The sequence below is a fragment of the Phoenix dactylifera genome, chromosome 9 (genome assembly GCF_051530095.1).
Source record: "Phoenix dactylifera cultivar Ajwa chromosome 9, Ajwa_hap1_PhDact_Kaust_v1.1, whole genome shotgun sequence".
NCBI classification, from domain to species: Eukaryota; Viridiplantae; Streptophyta; class Magnoliopsida; order Arecales; family Arecaceae; genus Phoenix; species Phoenix dactylifera.
In genome coordinates, this window is record NC_143198.1 from 9,196,242 (window position 1) to 9,212,861 (window position 16,620).

General features: G+C 36.7%; 1 protein-coding gene across 1 annotated transcript; it reads left to right on the plus strand.

Annotated features, from left to right (window-relative positions):
* The first annotated feature begins 854 nt into the window (after window positions 1–854).
* On the plus strand, window positions 855–8,550 carry LOC103697952 (protein YABBY 2-like). The gene is made up of 6 exons (XM_008779898.5): window positions 855–1,244; window positions 3,918–4,037; window positions 4,601–4,718; window positions 5,602–5,650; window positions 5,796–5,871; window positions 8,295–8,550. The coding sequence occupies exons 1-6, from the start codon at window positions 1,176–1,178 to the stop codon at window positions 8,406–8,408; spliced, it is 546 nt and encodes a 181-aa protein (XP_008778120.2). The 5' UTR covers window positions 855–1,175; the 3' UTR covers window positions 8,409–8,550.
* Window positions 8,551–16,620: the final 8,070 nt, after the last annotated feature.

Sequence of the window (16,620 nt, forward strand, 5' to 3'; positions counted from 1 at the left end):
ACCAAAATAAGTTTTTAAGGTTGTGAACCAGTTGGATATATATTTTGTTCAAGCACGTTACAATCAGTAATAGATGATTTCAATCTATGAGCTGGTGAAAATTATGACCCCTTGATTCTGTGCATGGGTCTTCTGATTTGTCCACCCCAAGTGGCGAGACCATAAACAAACAAAGATTTTCTGGCGAATCGTCTACCTTGAATACCTTACTGATGACCTAATGCTAACGTTCCCAAAGTCTGCCCGTGTATACAGTTAACATGTACCTGTGACTTGTCATATCACCATGGCAAACAGCAAAGATGAGAAACAATATAAACATTGGCTCCTATTCTTTAAAAAAAATGAAAAAAAAGTACCCTCCCCCCCCAAACTATGATTGACAGCCAATGTTACCTAGGGCAGTAAATGAACCGAGACATGCTTCGGGTCTTACTTGTTATATGAAACTGCTAATGTAAAATAAGCTCCGTCAAATTTCTTGAGCTTCTAGTCGTTTTGCAAGCCTAGAGTTTTCTTGATAGCTTGCTTCATTCGCAGCTTAATGTTTCTAACTAAAACAGATTGAAAATGTATGCACAAATTATAAAGCAGATATGAAGGTACTTTTGACAAAAAAAAAAAAAAAATCTATATGAAGTAATTAGACAGACTAATCTGTCAATTATATATCCTTACCTATATCACTTGCTAAAACGCTGCCTTTTTTTTTTTTTTTGTGGCCTGCTGAGGAGGGTATTTCGGTGACTTCATCTTAAGGAAGTTAAGATGAAGTCACCGGAGTTTTGACATCTCTCGCTCTCTCTCTCCCTCCCCCTCACATTTATATCTTCTCCCCAACCCCACATGTTGTTGAGAAAGAGCGAGTAAATAGACTCCTACCCACTCATTCATTCAATCATACCCTTTCCACCTTCTCTCCCCACCACTCCCAAACTGTTGCCCCCACCCTGGTTTTTTCATCCCGCACCGTCCCTTTAGCATCCCTCCCAACCAAATCCCCTCAAAACCAAAACAAAAGAAAACAGACAAAAGAGAAAAAAAAAGTGAGGGAATAAATAAGCTCTTATTTCATATTATATACGAAGCCATCATCGTAACTTCAATCCTCTACTGCTTCCTCTTCTTCTTCGGCGCATGTACAAGGGCCCCTTTTTGGCTCCGGAGATCGGAAAATGTCGGCGCAAATCACCACCGAGCATGTTTGCTACGTCCACTGTAACTTCTGCAATACCATCCTCGCGGTATCGATCATACCTCTTTCCTCTCTCTCTCTCTCTCTCTCTCTCTCTCTCTTCTCTCTCACTCGTACTTGGCTTTATCAAAGTCTGGATCGATCAAGAGTCATTAGCACTTGCAGATCATTCTGAATTTTCAGGTGAACGTTATTTTTTTCATTTTGTTAGGTTTTCGTAGTGTTTGTGATACCGTATGTTTTGAAAATTGGATTACAGTACCTAGGTCCTAGAAACTAGCTTAATTGTTCATTACTTCGAATTATTTCACAGTTTCCGGGAGATAATTTAGGTAATTGTGCTCTTAACTTGAAGCGCTTTGGAAAAAAACGAGCGATCATATAATTTGGTTAGACTTTTGGTCTTGCCGAATCAGTTCATATGGAGATTGAGGCAGGCCTTGGTCATTTTGGGATGCAGTTACCCCATAGATGCTAGAGAAGGTGATTTTCTTAGTACAATACCAAGCGTGGACGAAGTGAGTTAACTATCTTACATCAGGTGTTCCATCAAGGCTATAGCAGATTTTCTCGAAAAGATCTCATGTGATAATAACTTAATTTCCTGCATGAATATATCCCATGCTTTAGCAGATGATATGGCTTGTTTGTAGGCAACCACTTGGACTACAAGGCAATCTAGTCTCAATTTCTAAATTGTAATTAACCCATGGGTGAGGTTCAAATTCGCAGTATGGATGGTGATCTTGGCACTTGCCTATGTGGTTTTTTGTTTAGCAGATGTCATCTCTTCAATTTAACCAACTTTCTAGGGATAACTTTTTGAAGTTTGTTGTTGTTAAAGAGAATCGCACACAAGCATCTGAGCAAAAATGGCAAGATATTTATACAAGGGAACGGTTAACATTAATAGTTAAGAAAGTTGTTATATGTTTGAAAGATACCCCTACAGTTGTTATATGTTTGTTCTTTATACCAGAACATGTTGCATTTTCTGAGTTAAACAAGTTTCAGTCCAACATCTTTTCTTACTAATCATTGATGTTCAAATCGTCAAGACAGCATTTTTAGCTTTGAAGAATTGAGAGAAGTTTCTATCTTTGAGCTATCTAGTTAAAGATTGGAGGAAACAGGATGACAATTTGATTGTGGAGGCTCTCCTGTGTATCATGGGTTTTGTTTAAGTGTAAAATCATACCCAGTTTCAGAACTCTATCAAATAAACAATAGATTTTATCACATAATTCCCTTTATAGTCATCAATAAAAAAATTAATAGATTTTATCACATGGTAAACAATCCTTTGTATTCTACCGAAGATTCTTCTCTTTAGACATCCTTCTGTTTGCCCCTCCTTTAGCATTCTTTTGAGAGTTTGGTTGACCAATATTTCTCAAAATCCCTCACTTGCTTTACCACAAGTGTTGAAGTTGTGTACCCTTTCCTTTGTTTTAGAGTTTCCAGTTTATTCTTCAAAACCAGTGAGCTTACATTTTGGATCTCTCTCTCTCTCTCTACCATCTTGAGAGGTGCGTAAGTGGGTCTGCGGTCATGTCCTTTTCCTCTCTCTTTCTTGATGTTGTTATGGCTTTTTACATGCGTTCATTAACTTTGGAGCAGTCAGAAGTGAAATGGGTCAAGAGCGTGCAGAGAGGAGAGGGGAGATGGATGGCTTGAGGCTTTTAGCAGAAAAAGATGCTGCTATTCAAAGAAGCAGCCTTTTCCCCCTCTTCTTTTTAGTCAGAGCCTCTCACTCATGTAAGGAGATCGTATACGCTAATGAGTAGGGGGTGTACACTTGCTGCCTTTCCAGAGAAAGAGTCCTATAGGTCCTCGATCTCTTGAACTCATAAAGAAAACACTAGAAAAGGAATTTCAATTCAATTATAATTGTTAAAGGGTGATATTTTAGAAAGTTGAGATACCACCCTTGTATAAAAAAAATAAAAAACGCCCATATTGTTATTAACCAACCGTCCATCCTTTGCCAATGAACTATTTTTCCTTCGTAATTTCTTTCTTTATTACTTATCCGTTTATTAACCAACAGTTGGAAACCCAACTTGGTTTCAGTCTCTTTCTTATCATCTTTCCTTTTCATTCTTCCCGGTTTTTTTCTCCCTCTGAGAAAGATCGTGTTTCTTTATTCCTCTCGCAGCTCTTCAAATCGCTTCTCCGTTTCCTCTTGTTATTCTACACAAATGCTATCCCCTCCACAACTACCCCAGCTCTTTTTAGCCTTTATTTTTCATATTCTTGTTCTCCTTCACTACATTTTATTTTTTTCCCTCCTACTTGTAAAAATACAATAGTAAATTTGGGTTCAGAGTATCAAAACCTAAGCTTCTGAGACTGAATGATACTACTGATTCTCCATGTAGTTTAATAAGTTTTTCATATCAGCTTATGCTCACAAGTAGCTTGTTATTTCAGTAAATCATAAATAAGGAATACGAATGTAATTTTGTTGATAGATTATTAGTGCTGCAAGGGTGAATTTGTAGAATTTGTTATGAATTTTAGTAGATATACGACAAAGGACTTTTAAACTTGTATTTTCTGTAGAATGCATATCCATAACATATAACGTAAAGTGTGTGTGTGTGTGTGTGTGTGTGTGTGTGTGTGTGTATAAGCTGAAGTTTGTGCCAAAAACTAAATTTGGAAGTCAAATTAAAACTAATTTTTTATTGTTTTCCATTCCACTATCATGATGATTCAGGTTAGTGTCCCAGGCAACAATTTGCTCAACGTTGTAACTGTCAGATGCGGGCATTGTACTAATCTGCTGTATGTAAACATGAGTGGTTTGCTTCAAACAGTCCCTCTTCAAGAAATTCAGGTTAAAATATCCCTTGCCATCCTCATCCCTACTCTAATTATGGGGTTCTCTTTATTTTCTAAATTAAAAGAATAAATTTCTGAAAATTGTTAAGGCTACTTGCTTATGATTAAGTTTGTAAACAATCCAATGCTTTAGACCTTGCTTCTCTCCACTAGACGATGTTTTAATAAGAGTGTTGTTGTTAATTTAGTTCATTAATTATATTTTATCTCATTTATCCATATATTTAGGATATAATACGAGGACCCAAAATGACTTCATTTTATTGAACGCATTACTATTGGTTTAAATGCAAAAAGAGAAATCTTGATAATAATAAAGAAATCCACTGACACTTCTTGAGTTTAAGGTAAGTAGGATACATCCTTCTAGTAATATGAAAAGCATAAGAATGGCTTTCTTTATCATAGTGGTCATAGCACAGTGAAAATGGTAAAATAAAAATGTGATTTTTATTCTATTTTGAAGTGATTGTTTCAACCAAAGCCTTCTTGTACATTAGAAGACAAAGCTAAACTCTGCTAAAATCATTATTTCATTTGGTGGGAGAGCAACTTCAGGCTCACAATGTGGGGTCCGAAGATCAACGTGTGGAGTGTGGATCATCATCCAAATGCAGCAGGACTTCTCTAATGTACTCAATGCTGAATGATCAACAGCAAACGCTACCAATACGTCGTAAGCCAAGCCTCTCTAAGTCCTTCATATCTGAGTTTCATAAATAATACTACCACTGGATCGTTGTATTGTTGATGACTTGATCAGGACAAGTTTGCATATTGACACAAATTTCTTATGTTTATTGTTCATGGATTTCAACATTTTATGTTGTCCACTACTGAATGTAGGTGCATATGCACGTGTGTAAGCACAGAAGCACTTGCAAATGCATAAGGAGACATGCATTTCACATTCATAGGAATACGATCATATGTATGTATATACATACATTACATGAACATCCAAGCTTATACTTATCTTTCTCTGCCCCAAGAAAATTTATGTACTTCTGTTTGAAGTATGTGTACATATGTGTGTGCATACATCTGGGTATGTGTTTATGTGTGTTCACATGTTCAGACGTATTTGTCTGCATATGTGGTGGATTTGTGTTTCCTGAAAAGCAAATGGTTGCATGCATATATGTAGGCCTTTTAGCAGCAAAAAAATTGCTAAAGAATTATCTTGATAGGCTAATTGAAAAAAAGAAAAAACAGAGAGAGAGAGAGAGAGAGAGAGAGAGAGAGAGATTTGTATACTGACTCCAAACATGCTTATTGAGGGAACAAAAAAATTCTCTATAAAATAGAAATTTTTTTAATGTAACAACTTTTGCCTCTATATATCTACATAATCTTTTAGAGTTTTCTGCTTATGTATATGGAAAAAATATGTTATCAGTTTAACTTTCAAATCAAGACCTATTTTTCCTTTTTCCTTTTTTTCCCTAATGAGTAGACGGTATTGCTGAAATCAGCAAATTACAGTATTCGATAAGCAATTGTTAGAAATGACTGATGATCTTAATCCTTTCGTTTCCTACTTTTTCTTCCCAAACCAGCCCCGGAGAAGAGACAGCGTGTTCCTTCTGCATACAACAGGTTTATCAAGTAAGTTTTACATATGTAACCTAGTTTTCTAGGAGTCCAATTTTTACTCGTCAGGATCCCCAAAGTCATTACATAACAAGATGAAGTTAAGCTGGATATTGTACTTTTCTTGTCAACAATATATATTTATTCTTTTTCCTTACAGAGAAGAGATACAAAGGATAAAGGCTAACAATCCAGACATTAGCCATAGGGAAGCTTTCAGCACTGCAGCAAAGAATGTAAGTGTTCAAAATCATGTTACTAGATCTTAATTAAAATATGAAATTGAAGGTTAATGTATACTGCATATGATAAGATGAGGTAGAACATGAATAAGTTTAATAACTTAGAAAACCATGTTAGTAGAGCCAAGTTGGGTAATTTAAGTCTAAGAGAGTATTTAATCAATCATATTAAACAAAATAAAAAATCTTGAGAAAATTTAATCTATATATTTAGGGCCATTATTTTTTTTCACTAGGTGTAATATACAACTTCATATATAATAATTAACTTTTCACTTTTTCCTGGTGAATATTTTTATATATTCTTTCTCAGTGCTTCTATTTATGAGGAAGATCTTGTTTCTTTTTTTGTATTCTTTTCTTTAACAATATTTTACTGTTTTAAAAACTCGTAGTTGATATTAATTAGCTATCAACAAAATGTTTGCTTCATTCCAATAATATATGATAATCCAATCTATAAAAATGTTGACAAAACAATATTGCATAGGCATGTACTTAGTATATCTTAAATTTCTGCTGCAGTTATGATCCAACCGGAATATAATTGACTAACGAAATGGCAATCTTCCAAAAGTTTACACAACCCATAACTTAGTTCCCTCTATAGAAAGAGTTTACTTAACAGTAAAAGAATAGTGCACTTCTTGTTCTCCACTACGAATATTTTAGTCCTAATCAGCATCCTTTTAGAAATGTCAAACCTATATGTTAAAAGTTTACACCTTGAGGCAAAGCTTAAAAGCTTTTTTGAGCCTTCTGCTATGGATTAGCATTGACACGTAAATCTATTCAAAGTTAGATATAACCTACAAATAATTTTTGAGGTAGTGAAATTCATGTAAGTCATCAGAAATCATTTATTTAACTTAAACAAATGAGATAATCTTTTTAGAATTAAAACTCAAATGACTTATTTTCCTTTGCTATACTCTTAGTTTTAAAGTTAATTAGCGGGGGCTTTACCTCCTTGAGCTACCTAATCTTTGGTGAAGGCAAATGGCTCAATTCAAAATATTACTGACGGTGCATATATTTGCCTCCACCTCTAGCCTTTTAAAGTTCGATAATCAAATCATTAGAAAGAGAGTGATATCAAGCCTTATCTCACATAAGAAGTCCTCTCATGAATACTTCATGAGCACCTGACACCTTGAAAGCATTTTATGTTATACCCACCTTGTACCAATTCTGTGATATTTCTTCCTACCTCTCAAGTTTTATGTATGACAATACAGAAAATAAAGCATCAGAACCCATTATAGGATATATAGCCAATCAAACATCTGAATTCTCACTACGGATGCATTTAATATGCTCCTACTATCTTGAATTTTAGGTGAATATCCTCCAATACTTTCATGTAATCCTCCAGTATCTTTAGAGCTTATCCCATCAACACCACAGCATCCAGAAATAAAAATGAATAACAGGACACTTCCTTCCGTCTATGCATAGAATAACCTTAAAAAGAAAATATTTTCACATAATTAGAATGATTACCGTTATCATATTTTTAACAATTTAAAGTTGATGAGGAAAGTCCTTTCGATCTGTCTTCTGGTGAACTACTACAGTGGTCAAAAAGGAGTTATTCTAGCCAGGCAGAGGCCATCTATGCTCTACTCACATTTTTCTTACAATGATTTGAAAAGAGTTCTGTTAGGAAAATATGAGAAGTACACTGCATGACAATGCAAAGGTTCAGACTCTAACCATCTGACATCAACATCCCATTATGCAGAACTCTTCAAATAAATGCACCTTAACGGGGAAATAACATATGATGCTAGTGTAGCAGTAGTCTACAAGATAATGAAAAACAACCTTTAATGCTAATAAAGAAATAGAGGACAACAAAAAATAGAAAATAAATTTCTGGAGTCTATTCTATTAATTCTATTCAGGACCACTGCACTAAAGTCATTTTATAGTTGCCATACACTGAATTTCCCACTATTAAGTTCAATGTACAATTTTCTGCCACAACTCTCATTCAAATTTAATGTTTTTTATCTGAAATTTCAGAGTTTACTAATACTTTATAGAAAAGTCTACGACTGCATCAAAGTATTGTATCTCTGGCTTACTTTAAAACGGAAACTCTAAAATCAAAATGTACGTATGCCATTATTCCCGTTCAACCATAACTTTTACCATCTTAATTATAAAACTCAGAAGTTCATTTATGATTTTTGGGACAGTTTCAAACTTCCGAAGTGGGATTCATCAGATGTCCGTCTGTCCACTAGCTATTTATTAACTCATGTCCATTGGATGATCAAAGCTTATTTAATCAATTCATGGACTATCTAGGCTGAACTACTACTTATTTTCTCTTATATATGGATATTTGTATTGTAAAATTCCCTTTTTTTTGAATAGTTAGAACTACATAACTTTTTGGATCATTGCAGTGGGCACATTTTCCTCACATCCATTTTGGGCTGAATCTCAATGGTAATAAACAAGTAAAGCTTGATGATGCTATTGCTGCACCAGGTGGCCAAAAACCTCAGCGTTTCTATTGAGAAGCTTATATTGCCATGAGGTTCTGCTATATTTATTTTTGAACTTTACAAGTCAAAGTATGAGGTTGTAATCCTAAGATCACTATATTAATGGTCCTGTATACTAGAATTTATTTTGTGGAAAGAGGATAATGTTTAAGCACTTGGTGATTGGATGTGTAGTAAGTTCAAATTTCACCTCTAAGAATACCCATCAAACTAGTAAAATTATTCAAACATTTTCTTCAACGAGACATTTGCATAAACAGCAGGCTCATGCTTGCCAATAAACCCATTGGCCAACTCTCCAGAGAGAGAGAGAGAAAGAGAATATTAGGTTTCCAGTTTAGTTCCATTTGGTAATGCATTTCTAAGATATCCTGTACTTCTGTCTAGTGATTCTTCAATTTTTGTCAATCTCTTGACCGCTGTTCTACTTATCAGTTACTTTCTGATATCACTTTCAATTCTTAGACCACTGGCCTTCCATAATATCAATCCATAATTTAACAACATGGGACCTTGATTAATTTATTGAATTTAAAAGAGAAATGTGAATTGGAAGGAATTATAACATGCATTATAACATTAATGTACAGTATGCCAGATCCTAAAATGTCTGAAAAGCAAGTGAAGGCCATGTGTCTGATGAATGAATGTTTACAGATAAGCCCTTTATTTATCTTCAATTTCTCCAAGCGAACTAAGTGTGACAAACTTCTTATGGTGTTTTGTTCAGATTTATCACTTGATCTGAATGCTTTTCTTATCATCTAGATAGAAAAATTAAAGTCAAAAATGAAAATAAACACCTTGAATGATGAGCAAGTGTTATATATACTATCAACTTATGATGAGTAGAAGTATACAGAGATGGAGTTCACTAGGATACAGTTTAAGTCCTATTTTCATAGGACAGGGGGTCTATATATATATGGTTTACACCCAAGCCTAAAATTTAGAAGACTACTGAATGTCCTGAATTTTTTTTGGGATTTGAATATCAACCCACCCCCCAACACACGCGCACACACTTTATTTACGGGAATTAACCCATCGAACCCTGCTTCTTCAAGTAGCAAGCAAATAAAGAATATCCCAGTGGAACATGCATCTTTGGTACTTTAGCAAGGTTTATTCATGATATCGACTGCAAATGATTGGAAAATTAAAATGGGGCAACATGACAGGAGTAGTGATTTTTTTTTATTATTATTATTTTATCCTCCTTTGGGGGTTGGTTTGGAGTAAGGAGCAAATGGCAAATGATTAACTAAAAAATGAGAGCTCTTCTTCGAGCAATGAGGCAAAATCTTTTGAATCACATATTTTTCTCCATTTTGGAAGAATTCAAGATATGGAATGTTCTTCTAATTAAGCTATCCTACTTATATAGGTTTTAAAATATGGTTTAGATAGTAGACATGGAAGCGAAACAACTTTAGAGTATGCCCCTACAACAGTATCTAATAGATTGTTTAGCATATGGTTTCACAAAAGGCTTATCATAATAAGCTAACCTCATCTTCAATGTATATTTGGAAAGAATGCAGATGCTTTAATTTTCACCAATCATTTTATCATTTATAATAAGCATTTTCTTTATGAATTGAGAAGAATGACAAAGGCAAGGAGTGATTTGATCACCGGAATTATACTTCAAGGATCACTATATAAATAGATATAAACTGGATTGAAGAATCCTTCATTTGGTGAAGAAGGTGGTTACCAAAATTTTATTAATATCTCAAATGGCTCCCCATACAATGTATTAGATGCTATACATATATATATAGGACATGACCCCTAAGTTTAATTCAAGTATTAAACTCTATACAAAATTATATTCAAAATAGGACTTAGTTATAAAAAAATATGCTAGAATTATTCTACTTCAGATATAAAAACTGATTAAAAAGTCGATACTCTCTCTAATAAAAAAATTATAAGAAAATCCGGCGACCATATGAAATAAAATGAACAGATCTATTGCTCTAGGGTACCTATGGTTTGAAATTATAATTTTAGTAATTTTAGAAGGATAGTATTATCACCAACCTCCATATCCGCAGAAAGAAAAGATATACAGGAACAGGCAAAAGATCTGAACCACCATAAGATCTGACTTCTGATTTCAGTTCAATATAATAAATTATAAGTTTATGATATATACTTAGGATAGATATACTTATCATATCATAAGATATCTTTCTCTTTCTAATAGATAGAAATATTAATCGCAACACTGAGCTTTGTACATGCATAAGAATATGTACGCATTGATAAAGTTGATATAGTATGGAATACTATAGAGATACCACGTGCGAGGTGCTAACAAGCTCCACAGTAGGATGCCCTTTGCATAATGGTACTGTACAAAGATTAATATATAAAAGAAAAAGAAAGAACACAAACCGCAAAAGGGAAGATAGATAGATAGGTAGATTGATAAGGTAACCAAAAAAGTGACGAGCATGCGATAGATGAATGCATGTGAAGAAGACAGGATAAGATGAACAACATCTACATAATATTATAACATGACAAGCACACAGCTATGTTCTCTTATGTGTTCATGACCAGAGAAAGAGAGAGAAGTTGTGGGGTGGCAATGAAGAGTCACTTTCGACAGGGTCTCAGTGTGTGCAAAGCGATGCCAGTCGATCAGGACTCAGAAGACTCCAAAACACTCTCAACGCTCCACATGAATATTTTCTTTTCTTTTTCTTTGATCCTCCCTTCTTTTTCCACCTTAGGCAACATTGGGCAGCAAGTTGCTATACGAGGACAAACCAGACCATTAGCTAAGGCTGCAAAGATATATGGGCGGGACCTACCCAGGATACCAATGGAAAGGGTATTGTTCATGGCGTGCACAGCATGGTTCCTGCGAAGTTATTCGTAGCCTTTTGTTTTTTTTCACGCGGTGAAAGGCCCTCGTCGTTCGGAGGGCGTATTTGTATTTGGAAAGATTAGAAAAACCAAAAACCTTCGCTATCGTAGGTGACCGAGACCGTTACGATGGCAACCCATCTTCTCCGCCAAAAATCTCGCGCTCTTGGCGGGGCCCAGATGGAGCAGCGCGTACAAAGAGAAAGAGGAAGACGCTGCGCCTTGCATTAATTCCCACGCACCGTCTTCCACAGGGCAGTGTATGCACCACAACCGACCGACCAACCTTTGCAGTACTCTTGTTTTGTGCTTGGGAAATGCCGATCCCACACCATAACGCATGTCTGATATGGTTTTTTTTTTCTTTTTTCTTTTGAGGTTTTGATCAATAATGTTGCTGGGCACCCCACCATGGTAGTGTGGTAAGAGAGTTGGTGCAGCTGACAAGGATCGCTAGCCCCAAAGCACATAGGCGCCTGGATATTATTATGTATATTTCCCAAAAAATAGCAAAGCTGCATGCCTTAGAATCCAGTTTTTAATGTGAATCTTCCATTCACATTTTGCTTTCAAAAAAAAACGTCTGTACGTATATTGATAACATCTGTTTACCAATGTTTGATTCATATAAGCACGTAGATGGACAAAGACAATTGCAAATGGAAGATTTCTTGGCAGGTATATATCATATACAAATAGTTGCCAGGAAGGCAGCTCGAGGCATGCACGCATATATATATATATATATATAATGATATGTAATGCATGCATGCGTAGTCATATATGCTTGGATGTAATTTATGTATATCTCTAAGCATATGACTATCCATGTATGCATCACATATCGTGATATTAATCTTTGATAAAGCATGCACAAGTAGATGGAAAAGGACCCTTTCTTATTTCAGATTCTTTGGTAGAGTGGCTATCGTAAGCTGAAAGCATACCTCGAAGCATATCACCTAAGCCACATTATTTCCTCCACTTGCTGCATTCGGCCATCCGCATTTAATGAAGGATGCACTCCCATGAAGGGAATCTTGTAGTCCACAACTAGTGCAGTCCCGTGTATGTGTACATGCCTTGTGGTACCAAATTAATTATCTTGTCCTCTAAATATGGGAATGCCAGCTCCATTGTTTTTCCATGTACTCAAGAATTTTTAGATTTCGCAAGTTATTTGGACTTGGAATTTTGAAGTTTAGTTATTATGACGCCTAGCCAAAATTTTGATTGGCAAGCAATTGAATTTTCATAGTTAGTAGTTTAATACTGCCTAAGACCCTACCCATATGCTTTTTCCTTATAAGAACCTGGCTGCTACAGCATCGTGCTATCAAAGCACTTATGATGTAATATAAATTTGATGTACTACGCAAGGAACGTCATTCTATATAGTGCGCGCATTATACTACTATAATAATTTCAGTACTAATCTATTATAAATGTCAAATGTAGAATAAGATCGAATTTACTTATAACAATGTTTGAAAAATCAGTACTAATTAGTAAATGGAAATAGGAAAAATGGAAATAGCAAAAGTTATGCCCATGGGAATAGTTATGCCAGGAGATATGATATTTTTGTTTGGCTCCACTTTTTAGAATAGTTGTTGGTTGATTTTTTTCAGAAAAAAGAGTAAAAACAATGTATAAAAGACACCTTTATGCTAAGGAAACTCTCCTTGGAATAGTTATTCACTTATTCTAGTCCGGTATAACTATTCCTTGGTTCAAGTAATACGGCTGTTTTGCAGTAGAAGCATCAAACACCCCTTTCATTTACTACCCATATAACACTACATCTATCTCAAGGTTTTATATGAATGGTTGGTCCGATGGAATCATTCCCGAAGCAGCAACCATGCTAGATGTGCATTACGGCATTGCTTTGTCGCTAAAGAACGAGGCAACGAGGCAGGTGATGCAAAGTACCTTTTATCAGCTGCGGTAAAGATTCAAACATTGCCCGACCGGGGGTAAAATTCTCGCAGCTGATAGAATCTTGTTCGTGTTCCCATTTCCGCAAAGCATGTCAACAGGAAAGGTTTAAAACAGGGTGAGTGACGCTTCATGGTTATCACTTTTGTCGCGGCTCGTCTTCTGAAATCCGAAACGTCATTTCATGGCCTTCTGTTTCCGTCTTTCCCACCGAGCTGATCAGCTACTGAGGTGAGTGACAGTGGGAGAGAGAGAGCTATCATTTCAGTATAATCTCTCTCTCTCTGTGGCGATTCTTTTTCTTTTGGATCTTTTGGCTACAAATCTGAAATGTCATATCATACCCACAGATTTATACATGAATTACGTAAATATTGTGGATGTTTAATATAATATATGAATATCTTTTTCACCGGTGCTTGTCTACCTTGGGATTAGATGGATGGGAAGGTGCACTTCCGATCTACCTCAATCCCAAAGAAGCGGTAGATTCGTTCCCCGTTCTCTCAATCCCAAAGTGCGGGCTGCGTTGAATTCATGAATATGGTGGGGCCCATGGATCCGCATGCTCGCTATTTGAGTGGGTTCAAGTTGTAAGCTTTCGCGCGAGCTGGACCGTCGGATTGCGGAAGCGTCCGGATGGGCTCGACAACGACGCGGAGACGGAGAAGTTCCGTTAGTTCGGACTGGAGGCCTCTCTTCACCATATTGGAAAACCACTATGGCGTCCGTCCTTTGTCTCCGCGAGAAAGATGAAGAGAGAGAGAGAGAGGATGGAGAGAAAAGCTGCGTTCCTCTCCCTCTCTCGGCCCGCACCTCCGGCTAGCCCCCTTCCGGCCCTGAGCTCTCTTCCGTCCTCTCCATACATCGGAAGGTAAATCCCCATATGGTTCGCGTTTGTCCATCTTCTTCCCCGAGTGGACGAAGAAAGAGAGATAGGAAGGGAGGGAAGCTCTGCTAGCTCCTCCGTTCATCCGCTATCACCCCCGGCCAGCCTCCGTCCTCCGCCTTCTCCGTCAATCGAACAACTGCCTACTTCTGCATTAGCTGGTGCCAGCTCAGAGTTGTTGACCGCCAGCTGTCCGATGAAATGCCGAACCCCCAAAAAACAACCGTACAGTAGTCGTTGGCCGCCAGATGTCCGATGAAATGCCGAACCCAAAAATGTCTCGGAGTGTGAGGCTCTTGAGGGACACGCTCGTTCATGGACAATCCTGTGAGGATTCTTGGGAAGTGCGAGGATTCACGCAAAGTGAGTGGAATTCGTCTTGGAGCTAGCAAGCAGTTCAATATTGATATTGAGAGGGAAGATTGGAAGCTTGCTTGTTCTACAAGTTTTATGGGACCTTGGATATTGTAGATTGTGATCTTAGTTAGCACTTATGTTGAGACCTTGGATACTGCCAATTGTGATCTTGGTCAGCACCTATGCAGGGTAGCTTGGCTCAAAGGGTTTGATACAGGCCAAAACTAGGGACATCATAGTATGGGAATTCTGATATGGTTGAGCTTGTGTTCTTGTCGCTGTATTGGATGAAGTGAGCGTTTAGAAAGAAAGGTGCTGACATTGTCACTTCAGACCTTGTGATGACATGAAGTTATTGTTTATTATTGTGAGATTTTATAATGTTTTGATGGATGAGTTGCCAAAAAAATGTGGGTGATGCATCTACTGAATTTGTTTGTCAAACCTCATAACAATTGTCTAGAGTTGTCTGAGTTTCTTGTTGGCACTTGTTTTTTTATTATTTTTTTTAGAGAATACTTGTTGGCATTTGCTTTTTAAATACTATATTTTTATTTTGTTGTTGGTTTCTTGAAATTTTTCTTTTTTTGCATCTTGAAAAGATCGGTTTTCTTCCTAGTGTAGTGACAATGCTATTATAATACAGGTTGAAGATTGTGTTGCAACCTACCATGTATCCACTTAAAATGATCGACTCATGCTTGTTGTAGATAATTTTCAAGTTGTGTACAATTGTATCATCATCCAAAAAGACAATGGAGATAAATTATGCTTAGAATGTAAATCATTATGCTTGGATTACTTTGATTAAAACTGGTATTTTTATTTCTTTAATAATGCTGTCTCAAGTTGAGAGTTGAGATGAAAAATGTGAGGCTTAATGTTGGTTCTACAGCAAGTGTCAATTTATGAAATGAACTCAAATTTCATATTGCAAAATGGCAAGGTGTGTTTCTAGTTTTCTGAAAATGTTGCTTAATGATATCCATATATGATTCATACAAATGGTCTCAAACAATTGGAATGAGCTCAGATGTTTTACAACTGCTGACAACAACGATGACAACCTGAACAAGGTTGTATCCTAACCTCAAGGCAAAGCATTAAGCTTATAGGGTACTTTAATCTTGTTTAAGAAAATAAAATCACATCTACTTCCTCCCTATTGTGCCATTTTATTACAAATAACAATACAAGAAGTACAAATAATCAATACATATTATATCCAAACAAATATTAGACTTTGCCCCAGCCATTCAGAAAAGCATTTTCGGGAGGCTGGCCTGAAGAGGATCTGCTCCGAGTATCATATTCCCCAAGGCTTCTCCCTAGAGTTGCTAGGCCCTTCTGGTCAGGTGACATTGCATGGGAAGGATAAGCTCGCCCTTTATGAGAAAATTCTCTATGAGAAAACTCTAAAAGCCGGACTTAGACTCCCTATTTTAATTCTTTTCAGCGAGCTCCTATGTAGGTATTAGCTTATCCCAACTCAACTCATCCTCAATGCCTGGAGGATGATTGTCAGTTTTTTTTGTCGTCACCCTTCACGGCTTTACTCCTATGGAGTTGTTTCGAGCTTTCTTCCAGCTAAAGGAACATCTCCGAAATAAGGATTGGTGGTGCCTCTCTAGCAAGAAGGGTTGCCACTTTCTTCCATCCGGCCCTTCCTCCATTGCTGAAAGGGTCAATTCCTTTATATGACCTCGAAAAAGAGTTGGGCCTTCCTGACACAATGAACTACACCAAAGAAAAAAGTGATGAATCTGTCCCTATTTTGTCCCATGAGGAGTAGGCAACGGTCAATACCTTTCGTGGCACATGGTGTCGTCCTTGGTCGAACAGCTTTCCAAGGCCGCCTTGGTGAATACTGACCTCAGTTCGACCTCTATTGAGGATAACTTCTTAGTCTGACTGAACTTATTTTTCTTTCAAATCTTAATTCTAAGCTTCACTAACCTACTTTCTCTTTTGTTTTTGCAAGAATGAAGTTTGATCTCCGCAAACTCATGTCCAAGGCCACTAAAGAAACCCCCAGCAAAAGAAAATCTGGTGAAGATGAGGTCGGTCCTTCAAAGAAGAAGAAGAAAATGACATCTGCTACCCTGCCAACCCCTAGGATAAAGCCTAAGCTCGATGAGTACTACTCAGGCCGAG

Bases quoted from the DNA above. Each gene is read 5' to 3' on its own strand.
- LOC103697952 (XM_008779898.5), top strand. From the start codon at position 1,176: ATGTCGGCGCAAATCACCACCGAGCATGTTTGCTACGTCCACTGTAAC. The intron at 1,245-3,917 runs GTATCGATCATA...ATGATGATTCAG, and splicing joins TCTGCAATACCATCCTCGCG to GTTAGTGTCCCAGGCAACAA. The intron at 4,719-5,601 runs GTAAGCCAAGCC...TTCCCAAACCAG, and splicing joins GCAAACGCTACCAATACGTC to CCCCGGAGAAGAGACAGCGT.